Genomic DNA, 12,037 nt, shown 5'->3' with positions numbered 1-12,037 from the left:
TTTGAGAAATTTCCTATAATTTGTTTGCTTATTTTCTTTCCTTTTTTTTTTTTCTAATTTATTTCTCTTCTTTTTCTCCCTCCAAGGAACTATTTTCTTTTTGCTTTGTGTGATTTGGACAATCTTTTGGTGGGTGATGATGTGGAGGAGAGAGAAGATTTGGACAATCTTTATTTCTCCCCTCTTTTTCTCTTTCCTTTTTTTTTTTCTTCTCTTCTCCACGATTTTATTTGTTTCTAATTTGATGTGGAAATCCCCTCCATGACCTTAGTGCTTTAAGTGAATGAAAAGCAGGAAATCTTCAACAAATTCTCTAAAAAAAACAACCATGAGATTCGAACTTGAGACCTCTTGGAGAGTAAGGGAATTTTGCACACCATAGCTCACCAACTACACTAAGTAGTTATTGTTCCCAAAAACAAATCTTCAATCACTTAAGGATGTGGTCCATCGATCCTTGTTGGCATTTGGAGTATTCCTTGTATCTTTGAGACAATTGCAAATGGGCTGGTTCTGCATCTCGGTTCAGTTCTGATCCATTATTCTTTTTTTGGCCTGAAAAGAATAATCATTTGTACGAGTGACTAAACAAATGTGTACTTTTAATTGAACATGTCCATCTTGCTCAGAATTTCGTCCTCTTCGCAACCATGGAAAGAAATAGGACCTCTTTACGTTTAAAATTGAAGATATAGCGCCCAATATTCTTTAAGGCCTTAAAAATATAAAACCTGCAAAAAGAGAGTAAAACCCAAGGTAGCTTCATTCTAAATATGTAAAATGCATGTTTTACTACCCTAGATTTTACACATAAATGTGCTCATCAATTAGCTTCTTGATTGGTTCCCTCACCCTCAATTCCAACCCCAATCCCAGAAAAAAAAATCAGCTGTACTTTCAGCAGGTGGAAGAACAGAGAATTCAGTTTCCAATGGTCTTAGAATCGAGCTGGAGAACTGTATTAGACTCCTACATGAGAATCCCCATCGCCAAGGTCTAGAATCGTTTGCACTTTTCAAGTCTAATGTTGATTCTGGATTCAATCCATCAGCTTTACTCTATAATTCCCTTATAGATGCACTCGTGAGGTACAACGAGTTAGTCTAACGTCGCCAGCAGAGACTATGGACTGTCCCAAACCAAAGTCGAGAGTTTATGTTTCTGCAAACACAAACCAAAGTGGGTTAGGGTTGGGGTGAAATCGATTTGGGGATTACAAGTAATGAGGGTAATTTTGATACTTCATTATTTTTAAGGGCAAAATGTATTTGGAAAAAAAAGGAACTACTGATGTTAGCATTTTTGGTATAATGTAACAGTGATTGACGGTAGAGGGTCTGAGTCTAATTTGGTGAAAGAGAGGGTGTTCCTAAAATACTAGCATTCTCCAGGGGTGGCACTGTAAATTACCCTAATTTTTTTTTTTGGATGATGTAGAATTTGAGTTAGACTTTGAAGACGTAATTTAATTCAATATTACTTTAAGTTTGAAAGTTGACATAAATAGTTAAACTTTGAATTTTAATTTATATTAGTTTAGTTAACTCTTACTTGTGGATGCTACTTCAATTCATTATCTCTTCGAACTTACAGATCCTTTGGACCGTTGATGCCTAAAAACCCTAGGCCGGGTTTCAGGGCGTCACGAGAAAGGCTGGTTTGATTGGTTTGAAACACACTTTGGTTTGATTTGTCTAACTTTGGTTCCATAGCAACAAGGCAAAAAAGGATCACAACCTTCACTTTGTCACCTTATTGTTGTGGTTTGCAATAGTTGTTGGATATAGGCTTCTATGCCACGAATAAGTAGATTAATCTTTTCCACATATGTTATGTTCTTCCTTGGATATAATGGTGAATGGACAGAGAATGGGTGAATGACGCTTAGAGTGATTGACTCAGAACCTTCATGAACAACAACAAAATGTAGTAGCAAAGCATTTGAAAAGAGATAGATTAGAGAAAACAAAGTCTCCATGAAAGCCATTTAAGCTATAAAGCTAAGGCGATGGGTGCAAGGGGCATGTGGATAGAATCTGACTCGGCAGCGGTTGTTTTGGCGATCCAAAGGAACCATATCCCGTGGTTTATCCTCCAAAGATGGTTGGATGCTATCCCTTTCCTGGAATCAATCCCTTGGAAGATATCCCATAGCCTTCGTGAGGCAAATCCAATTGCAGATTTTCTGGCAAAAAAGGTTTCAAAATCTGGGAACTCAGAATTCTCGGTGTCTTTCCCAAGACACGTTGCTGATTACGTAGAAAATGATATCCTGGGCAGGCTTAGCTTTAGATTCTCCTAGGGTGATGCTTTCTTTCTCTGGAGTTTGTTAGCGGCTTTAGGGGTCTCTGCTCTGTCCCTGTTTCCTCTTTATGATGTACTCCTTTTTTTTTCTTAATATATTCATTCTTTTAGCAAAAAAAGAAAAAAACCTCTGGTGCTAAAATATCGAATGTGGAATTCTAAACATAACCTTATACATTTTTCTTTCTTCCTTTTCAATCTGCTCTTATTTCTCTAAAAGATGCATTTCAGATACATGAAGAACACAACGAGTTTTCCAACCATACAGACCCAATGCAAGTCAGTATACATTAACTAAATCAGCATATTATATACCATGTGATGAAACAATCAGATTAATATTTCCTTGACAAAGTAAAAACCCTGAATATATTCAATATGGATTCAACATGTTTGCTGTTGGGTTCATCAGTACTTGATGATGAATATACATCTGAAGGCTTTTGAACACTTTCCTACAAGATCCCATGGAAGAGAGGGGCTGGATAGCCAGGATCCAAAGTTGGCATTTGTTTACATCAGTGAAGATTGCCATGACAGTAACTAAAGATTGCATCTAATGCCCAAAACTACAATCTTGCACAGAGTGATACTCACAGGGAGAAAATCTCCACGGATCTATTGAAAAAAGAAATCACATCTATTCCCATTCAAACAAGCAAATAAATCATCAACTTGCAAACAAGCAGGCGTTTTGCATTCCACTTCAAATCTAGAATAACAATTAATCCATTTACAACTGGCAACTAATATCCAAAAATAATAACATCCAAGTCACAACCTGCTAGTGGCTTTAGATACTTGAGAGCATCCATTGGAGTTGCAGTGATGGAGGAAACATTAACATCTTGAAACGCTGAAAGTCAACGGACTCGATGCTGGCTCTTATCCCATCACTGTTTGCAGTGGAGTGGGAGCAGGGTTCAATTAGTCACAGTGATTATTACTCTGCCCCTTACTGTACCGTACGAAATCGATAAAGAAAGTTCTTGGGAAAAAAATCGTCTGCAATTCCGATCTCATACAATTCTGTGCAATACCACCTTCAAGCAGTGACACGTGTATTGATACCAATACAATGATCCAGATCTAATTTAAATGCCTCTTTACTGATTTAATGTTTTATTAGTTGTACCAGATCTGGACCATTGTATTGGTACCAATACACGTGTCACCACCTGAAGGTGGTATTGCATGGAATTGTACAAGATCGGAATTGCAGACGATTTCAACCCTCTTGTTCTTGGGACCTAGAAATATAGAATACCAACCTGAATCGAATTTTAGAACTGAATAATAGACAGGATTTGACGATTTGGGGATGAATTTTCCAATGGTTTCAGGCCGAAAGAACTACTTGGGGAGTTGGGGGTAAGATGTTAACTTGAATGATTTGATTTTGTTTTGAAAATATTTGATTCGGTGTTTGAGATTTGATAGTGTGGAGTTTAAACTATTTTTTTGCTTAGAAATGCAGATTAAATCAAATATATTTGGTGTGTTTTGCCCTTTCATTGTAACATATAGTTTTTTTCTTCAATTTTGCCCTTTCATTGTAACATATAGTTTTTTTCTTCAATAGGTAAATCTTGTCATTTTACTTTTCATATGTTTACTTGAAAAAATATATACTTTTTTTTATAGTGACATGTATAATGGCAAGTAAAAGATTTTTTTCTTTTAAATTCTCACTTGACCACTTTCTTGATGATAATAAAATGCACCTTTTAGAAGTTTGGATACCGTAGCAATGCATTAGGAATCGAATCAGACCACCCCCATTAATAAATGGAACATGACCCCGATTTTGAAATTATTCAATAAATGGGATAGTTCTAGAATTGGACCCTTGGGATCAAACAAACCAAGAACCATCTAAAGGTTTCTCATTCTGACGAACATAACTTGAACCATCGGTGCATGGCACATTCTCTAGTTGCCTCTATTCAGACATTAGTATTTTTTTTTCTTTCTTTCTTCATATAATGTTATGTTTGTCTAGAATTCATGATCCATTTTGAAGATTGACCTGTTTCGATATATTTTGGTTGAGATCCAAATGAGATTTTTTTCTAAGATCTATGATGGTAGTAGAGGGGTTGGGCCCATAGGGATTTGACCTTTTTCTTCATATTTGTTGGTGTTTGCTCAAACATATAAGTGTGTGTGTTTGACAAATCCAAGGATAGTGCATTTCTCTAGATTATTGTAGGGTAAGAGAGGGGCAAATGCATGTAGCCTTATCTGCTTGACAGGATAGGCTTTTTCCAATTCTCTAGAATATAAAAATAATGAATTTAAGTTCTCTATCTACTTCAAATGGTTACTGGTTGATTGAGATTGAGACAGAAGCTATCAAAGACAGAAAATCACGCAATATCAATTTGAAGGGTCAATCCATATATTTGCAAGTGCAAGCTTCCAATAGGAATAGTAATTCCATTTTTCCTGAAAAACCAATTACAGATAATTGAAAGTTATTTGGGAGTTATTTTAAGGGGTGACCTACAAAGATGTAGACCACTAGCTCATCCAAAATTGGCTAATCTGAAAGAGACCGACAGGGAGAACAAAAAATAGAATGAAAATCAGTGCATCTCTTTTCCAGAAAAACCCTAAGAATTATCTCTGTATTTGGGAGCTTAGGGGCTTGAATAAGTCTCGATAGATAGGCTTGAGATTGATGACATTATGAAGTGCCATAGCATAATATAGTAGTAGTGCAATTGCAAGAAGGTTTAGAGAAATTAAAAAAAAACAGTGAAAGTTAAGGATAATTTATAGAACATATATATTCAAGAATAGAATGTAAAATAAGAATTCTACCATATAGGGAAATTACTTCAAATCTACCATAAAGTAGCCTTCAATTGTAGAAACGACTTCTCATGATTGGGGAAAATACTTCAGGACATGCTAAATTGATAAGTATGTCTAGAAGGTTCAAGTTTTTCCAAGCCGTGTTCTAGATCGTTGTGGCCTAAAATTTTGTGATCATGTAGACCTCAAAGGTCTCATGAGCACAAAATAAACTCAGCCTCATCCCAACTTAATGGGGTCAGCTACATGGATCCAATAAATATAGGCAATGAAATAGGACCCAAAACCTCAGTCAATGGTAATCTTAAGAAGCCCTAAGGCTGCTTAAATTTCATCGATTTGATTTTTTCTTACTGAAACTATGGCCCCGTTTGGTATTGTTCCAAAAAAACGTTCCTACCATTTTTTCGTTCTATTGGAATGAAAAAACGCAAAAATCTATTTGGCAACCATATGATGTGTTTCAGTTTTTTTGAACCAAAAGTTGGAAAAAAAAAAACGATTTGAAAGTGGAAAGACGGAACGACAAATTGTCGTTCTGTCCGACAATTTCATTCCAAACTTGTTAAAAAAGGAACTTTCGTTCCCGATAATATACCCTCGCTTCCTTTCACCTCTCCCTTTCACCTTTGAGCATGCAGAGTTGGCGAAAAAAGAAGACCGATTACTGGAGAAGCAACTCGACCTTGAATCCTTGACACAGCAGGTACGATCACTTTCTTCTTCTTCTTTGTTCTTCACCTTCATTCTTCTTCTTCTTCTTTCCTCTTCTCTATTTCGCACAAACCTCAACATTTTTTGGGTTTTTTACAAATCAGAAGGTTCTTGCATCGTTCTTCTTAAGGGAGAACTCCACTGCTCATCTCTACTCGACTCTGCTCGTCGATCACGTCTTCTCAGATCTCATATGTGAAGACCAGATCTTTGCAAGTTTTCAACCTAGATCTCTGCTCGTCTTCACTCAACCAGGTACGCATACTCTTGGAGCCATTTGTGGGTTTTTGTTGATTGTGTTTTCTGTTGTTTCATGGTTGTCCCCGTTGGGAACCCGGCCATGTGGCGGTGATGACATGGCCAGTTTGGGTGACATGGATGGAAATGACAACATGGTAATGTCCAGTGTCACTGATGAGATAACAGAGCTGCTTGGTAAGCATGGAATGGTTTGATACATCCTTAGTATGTGGTGCGGGTTTCTGGGTCAAAACTGGCAAAATTGGCCTATTTACGCTCGGGGGAATTTTCGGCAATGAAAATGACATTTTTGGAAGATCATTTCTTCATGAAAAATATAGATTTATCTAGTCTAGTGCATCTAATTTTGTTGCATTCCGATACCGTATGTAGAAGTTACGACATTTGTGGCAGTCGAGGGTAGTTTCGGCATTGAAGATGAATTTTTTAAAGGAAGATCATTTCTCCATGTAACAATATGACAAAAATCGAATCTTTTCAATGGTTCTGATTTCATTGCGTTCTGATTCCGTATGAGAAAAATACGTCATTGGAAAGGTCTAAGGGCATTTTGGTCTTTTTATATGGATAAGTCAGATGATTGAGTCTTCTGGAAAGTCGTATAGCGTCCAGTTATGGTTCTAACACACTTCGTTTCATCTCGATCGAATATTGTATGAAAAAGTTATAAGTGTTTTCGTAAAGCCGGTTCGAAATCCAAACCGAAAATCCATCAGTTGCTCTCGGTGTTGGGTGGATTTTTTGGAATTTATTTTTGAAATTTGAAGGGCTTTTGTGTAATTTCAAGATTTTGAAGGTTAAGTTGCAGGGGGTCTTTAAGTACTGAAATATATGGAGGCAGGGGCTTGATTATAATAAAGATGAGTAAAGGGAAGTGAAATGAATGGTCAAGATTCGACCACGCAGGCTTGATGCCCATCCAAAGGTTGCTGAGATTTTTACGCTGATATGGATGAGATAGATGCTTACGCTTAGGATTTGATTGGTTAGGTGCATAATCCTTGATGCACTGGCGCTACACCTTATCATGGTATGTTGTGGTGTTTCGCACGTGCATAGAAGGTATAAAAAGGATTCCGATCTTAAGGATCTCATGAGATCTGATTAAAGCCATCATGAAAGATTCAGATCAACATCAACATCATGTTCAGAAAGCTCAACATCAACATCATCCACACCACCGTCCACTTCGAACGAGTATATGAAAATATATCAGGAAGGGACACTTAAAGGATTAGAGGACCAAATAAATAAGATGAAAGATATCCTCCATGCATTCAAGTCTTTAAACTTAGACAAAAAGTGAAAATTTGGGGAATTATGTAATAATTAACTTGGACAAGCATTGTTAATTCTATACTTTATTTGTCCTTTTGAAACAATTTTTTTTTTTTGTATGTGATACTTTATTGTCCCAAAGGATTAGTAATTTCTAAGCCTATTTTAATGTTATTTCTGTAATTATTGACTTAAAAAAAAATAAAAAATGAAACAAGCATAACCAAATGGCAGAACTGTCGGTTTTCTATTCTGAAATTGTTCCAGAAACAGATTCACCAAACAGCCTTAAATCGTTTAAAAACAGCGTTTTGACATAGAAATTGAAATTTCTATTTTTAACACGAAACGGAGTTTCTGGAACAGAAACGATACCAAACGGGCTCTATTAGCTAGAGAAACTGGGTATGAGAGCAAAAAGATGAGTCATTAAATGAAATTATTTATTCTGATTGTTAAGTACAAACTATTCCAGAGAAGCAACAATAATCTTAAGTAGTAGCTCCACAATTCTCAGGAGCAAAGAAGACTCTATTTCCCAACTCAAAATCAATGAAGAACCTGTGTTGCGTTTGCTGATGCGCTCCAATCAATGTTTCAGTGGCTGGTTTAATTGTAACACAAATATAATTTGTCCCCATTGAAAATATACCGGTGGGCTGCACAACAAGATCAGCTTCTCTGAAATGGAAAGTCATAGTTGGAAACCTATTAAAACTAGGTGGCTTTGGGAAACAAAGATCTAAATCAGGCAAATTGCTTGGTCTACCTCGACTACCATATGGTTGAATACCATACTGTGCAAAGTATCGAACAAAACTAGCTCTCACAAGTGCATAAATATTAGCAACTAGTGAAGTCATTGGAGCTCCTGTATCTATGGCGCAACCACCAGAGAGGGCTGATCTCTGTAGTCCAAGGCGAATTCCTGCAATGCTAATATCATGCAAGTCCACATAGTAGAGTGTTGGGTTAGATCCTCCCACCAATGGTGTAGACACAACTTGTGGTCCTACCATCCTTTCACCTCCAATATATAACTTTGAACTGGCATGTTCAGAGATAAATAAGCAATAAGAGAAGCGTTTTTTGGCTACTTGCTTCCATATGGGTTTTGTTCCATAGCCTCCAGGCCCTAAGCCCAAAATCCCAGCAACAGTACTCTGTGTTGGAAACCCATAGTTGGAGCTATGTAAGCCACAACCCAAGAATGAATTGCTATAAGAGACTATAGCTCCTCTAGATATATCAGAAGTGAAGGCTAAGGTCTCTCTTACAATGGTTCCCCTCGTTATGGGTCCACGGTTAATATCCCCATAGCGTACTTTGAATCCACAAGACTGTCCATGGCAATCCCGTTCTGGAGTTGGACAGTCTTTGTGACCACAAGGAATAGAACTATAACTCTGAGATCGTCTGTATGGGAAATTGGGTTGCAATAGGGGTAAGCAAGGATCACAACCTTCACATTGCACCCATGTCATGACGCTTCCAGTGTCCATTACCAAGGAATAAGTCTTAAACTTTGGGCCAGGAACTGGTGGAAATGAACCTATACCCACAATGGCTAGATAATAGGCACCATTAAATCCGACAAGTGCTCCTATGTCGTCAATTTCACTGCTACCGTTTTGGCTTCCTTGTCGTCTCATTGTTGTGGTTGGGAATAGATGCTGCATATGGGCTTCTGTGGCTTTAATAAGTAGATTAATCTTCTCCACATCTGTTACGTTCTTCCCTGGATAGAATGGTGAGTGGATAGAGAATGGGTGAATGAGGCTTAGAGTGATGGACTCAGGACTTTCATGAACAGCAACAGAATGTAGCAGTAATGAACTTGAGAGGAGAAAGATTAGAGATAACAAAGTCTCCATGAAAGCCATTTACGCTATAAAGTTAAACAAAGAATGGGATGTGAACACCAAGGCCAGAGGACATGAGATTTATAATTGAGAATTGCCCAAATATAGAACCTAATTAAATGTAGAATTGAAGGATCTGATAAGAAACGGCTGATGCTTTTGTCTTATGTTAATGAAGGGAAAATAAATGGAAAAGTTCCAATGTGATTTAAAAATGTGGCTGGTCCAAGGAAGATTTATAATTTGGAAGTAACTACCACAAATTGTCAGAGATTAAATGAATAGTTAACAACAACTGCCTAGCTCAATTGGTGAGTTGTGGTGTGTAAAAAACTCATGCTCACCAGGAGGTACCAAGTTCGAGCCTCTTGGCTATTACCTACTTCCCTCTCCACCTATAAAAGAAAAAAAAATTGAAAATTAATGATGGAAGATTTCACGTTTGCCCTCCTGATTTGGTTGTCAGCCACATTGCATTTTTTCATTAATGTTGGGGCTACTATTTTATCCTACGGATAAATTTATATTTATCTCCTTAAGCAGAGAAGATTGAGTAGTGTACTTATAACATCGAGGAAAATGGCTGGTAAATATGAGAAAAAGTTTAGGACTTTGTTTTCCTGGGTGAAGATAGAATCTCTTCAGCCATGGAATTTGATTCTAATTTAAATCGAAGAATGATATTTTGACCCATAAATATAGAGGTTGAGAATTAAGGAGTCCAATCATAACATCAAATCAGTGTGAGTGTAAAAATTTAGGCCAACAGTTTTTGAATGAGAATCAAGCATGAGTATTAAAATTTTGGTCAATTGCAATCTATCTTGATCTTTCCAATTGTTATGAAGTTTTTCACTTGTCTGTCTAACAGATATAGTCAGTCACTTTAACACAAATTCAAATGAGTGGAGTTGGAAGATTTTCAACTTACCTGCCTTGTTTCAGACATTGTTTCTAGGGGTTGGATTTATGTGAGTTAGGTTGATAACTTAGCTTGAAAGAAAACCGAGGTCAGGGAGGGCAATCCCAAGCCCAGTCCAACCTAATCAAGTATTGAGCTTCCACTTGCCTAGCCCATGTGCAACCCTAGAAAAATATACAGGCCCACATTTGGCCTTGATGAACCATGAAAGCTGGTCAATTCCATGCAGAGGTCTTCAAGAAGAAGCACTCTTGAGTCCTTTGACAGATTAATCGATTATTCTGATTGAGTCCAAACCTGACAAGAATAATGTGACCTACTGCAACCTTTGTTTACAGTCAAAGAAATGGAATCTCAAAGGATATTTTGAAAAGTATTAAAATTAGGTAGGATGGTATTTTCGAACCCAAAGGATCGAGAAGTGAATTATTCTATTTCCTCAGGGTGCAGCCACTTATTTGCAACTCGGGTAGTAGTCAAATTATTTCCTAATGAGACCTATTTATTAACACCTAATGAATTAAGATCCATTCAAAAAATGATCCATCACGTCAAATTAATGGCTGATTAAGAATCAATTAATCTATCCTACACCAAAACACAGATCAGAGATGGTTTAATTACTGTCATTTGGAATGTAAAACAAGCTATATATTAATTATCCTAAAATGCATGAATATACATACATATATTATCATAAGCATTACAAGATATTACATGCATTATCTTTAAGATTCGTTGGACAGAAGGTGAGGGTACTTCTTTTACCCAAAAAAAAAAAAGGGTGGCGTACTTCCATGTAAATGATATAAGATAACCCAAAATTCGATTGATGGTATGGTTCCGATTAGATTATGTGGAATTTCTTGATGAGGTACCATTGCTAAGAAAAGTAATCTTCCTTAAATCTCAAATGAATTTTCAGGCCCTAAGAACAAGAACAGCATTTCTGAGATGGAATGTGATGCTCGAAATGAAGGATTGAGGTCCGGACCCCATCACCATTATACTAGATATCTCATTATTTGGCATACATTGCATATCAAATCTGAGCCACAACCAAAGACTATGCTATTGATAGACTCTTTGCACCCCAGCATTATTGACCCCATACCCATTATACCAGCTATCTTGTTATTTGGTATATGTAAATTCAAGTTTGTCTTTCTATTGATTGAAATATAAGAATATATACATGATTGAAATATGAGAATATATACAAAGTGGGATAACCTTAGCCTATGGGCTATACATAGAGAGTTTGAATTACAATAGAATATTGCTACGAATAGAATCTTAAAGATGTAAGGCAACCGAGACTTGCAATATTGAGTACCAATAATGTTGGAAACTCAATATCACATCTGATATAGGGATCGGTTATGTGAGGTGGTTGATCGGATATGCACTTGAGCTGGACGATTGGATATACATCAATATCGGAGAGTCGGGTGCACGGATCTTTAACTTATCAGACGTAAACTGAAACAGTGAATTAGAGAGCAGCTTAGTCAGAATGTTCACAATCTGATCAGTGGTGGAGATAAAACTGCACGGATAATTGTTTCTTAGAAACATGATCATGAACGAAGTGGAAATCAATTTCCATATGCTTGGATCGTGGATGAAAAATGGAATTGACAGATAAATACGTAGCCTCTATATTGTCACACCAAAGCACATGAGGTGTAGTGAGAGGGAGGCCAATCTCACAAAACAAAGCCTCAATCTAGATAAGAATATAAATTGTGGGAACACCTATGAAAGATAAAGAGCGGGATCACTCTGTGAAGCATGAAATCTCAAATGTATAAGGAACTGAGACAAGCGATGGAACCATGCCCTATGTGGCTGTTTGAGGCCATAATTAAAGAGA

At 36.9% G+C, this 12,037-nt stretch overlaps 1 protein-coding gene and 1 long non-coding RNA gene across 2 annotated transcripts; both read right to left on the bottom strand.

The window, feature by feature from the left end:
• Positions 1-2,650: 2,650 nt before the first annotated feature.
• LOC122060911 lies at positions 2,651-3,682 on the bottom strand. Its single transcript, XR_006134498.1, has 2 exons — positions 3,576-3,682; positions 2,651-3,200 (listed from the first exon to the last, which is right to left on the bottom strand). It is a non-coding gene; the product is annotated as an uncharacterized LOC122060911 (long non-coding RNA).
• Positions 3,683-7,868: 4,186 nt separating this feature from the next.
• Positions 7,869-9,260, bottom strand: LOC122060787 (aspartic proteinase nepenthesin-1-like). The gene has a single exon (XM_042623887.1). It carries the CDS (start codon positions 9,258-9,260, stop codon positions 7,869-7,871), a length of 1,392 nt encoding a protein of 463 aa, XP_042479821.1.
• Between the last annotated feature and the right edge of the window lie 2,777 nt (positions 9,261-12,037).

This window comes from Macadamia integrifolia, chromosome 14, assembly GCF_013358625.1.
Source record: "Macadamia integrifolia cultivar HAES 741 chromosome 14, SCU_Mint_v3, whole genome shotgun sequence".
Taxonomy (NCBI): domain Eukaryota; kingdom Viridiplantae; phylum Streptophyta; class Magnoliopsida; order Proteales; family Proteaceae; genus Macadamia; species Macadamia integrifolia.
Note: the sequence above shows the minus strand (reverse complement) of the source record. Positions and strands in the feature narration are given on the sequence as shown.

What these genes read in the sequence shown, in the direction of transcription:
- LOC122060787 (XM_042623887.1), bottom strand. Translation starts at nt 9,260, where the DNA reads ATGGCTTTCATGGAGACTTTGTTATCTCTAATCTTTCTCCTCTCAAGT.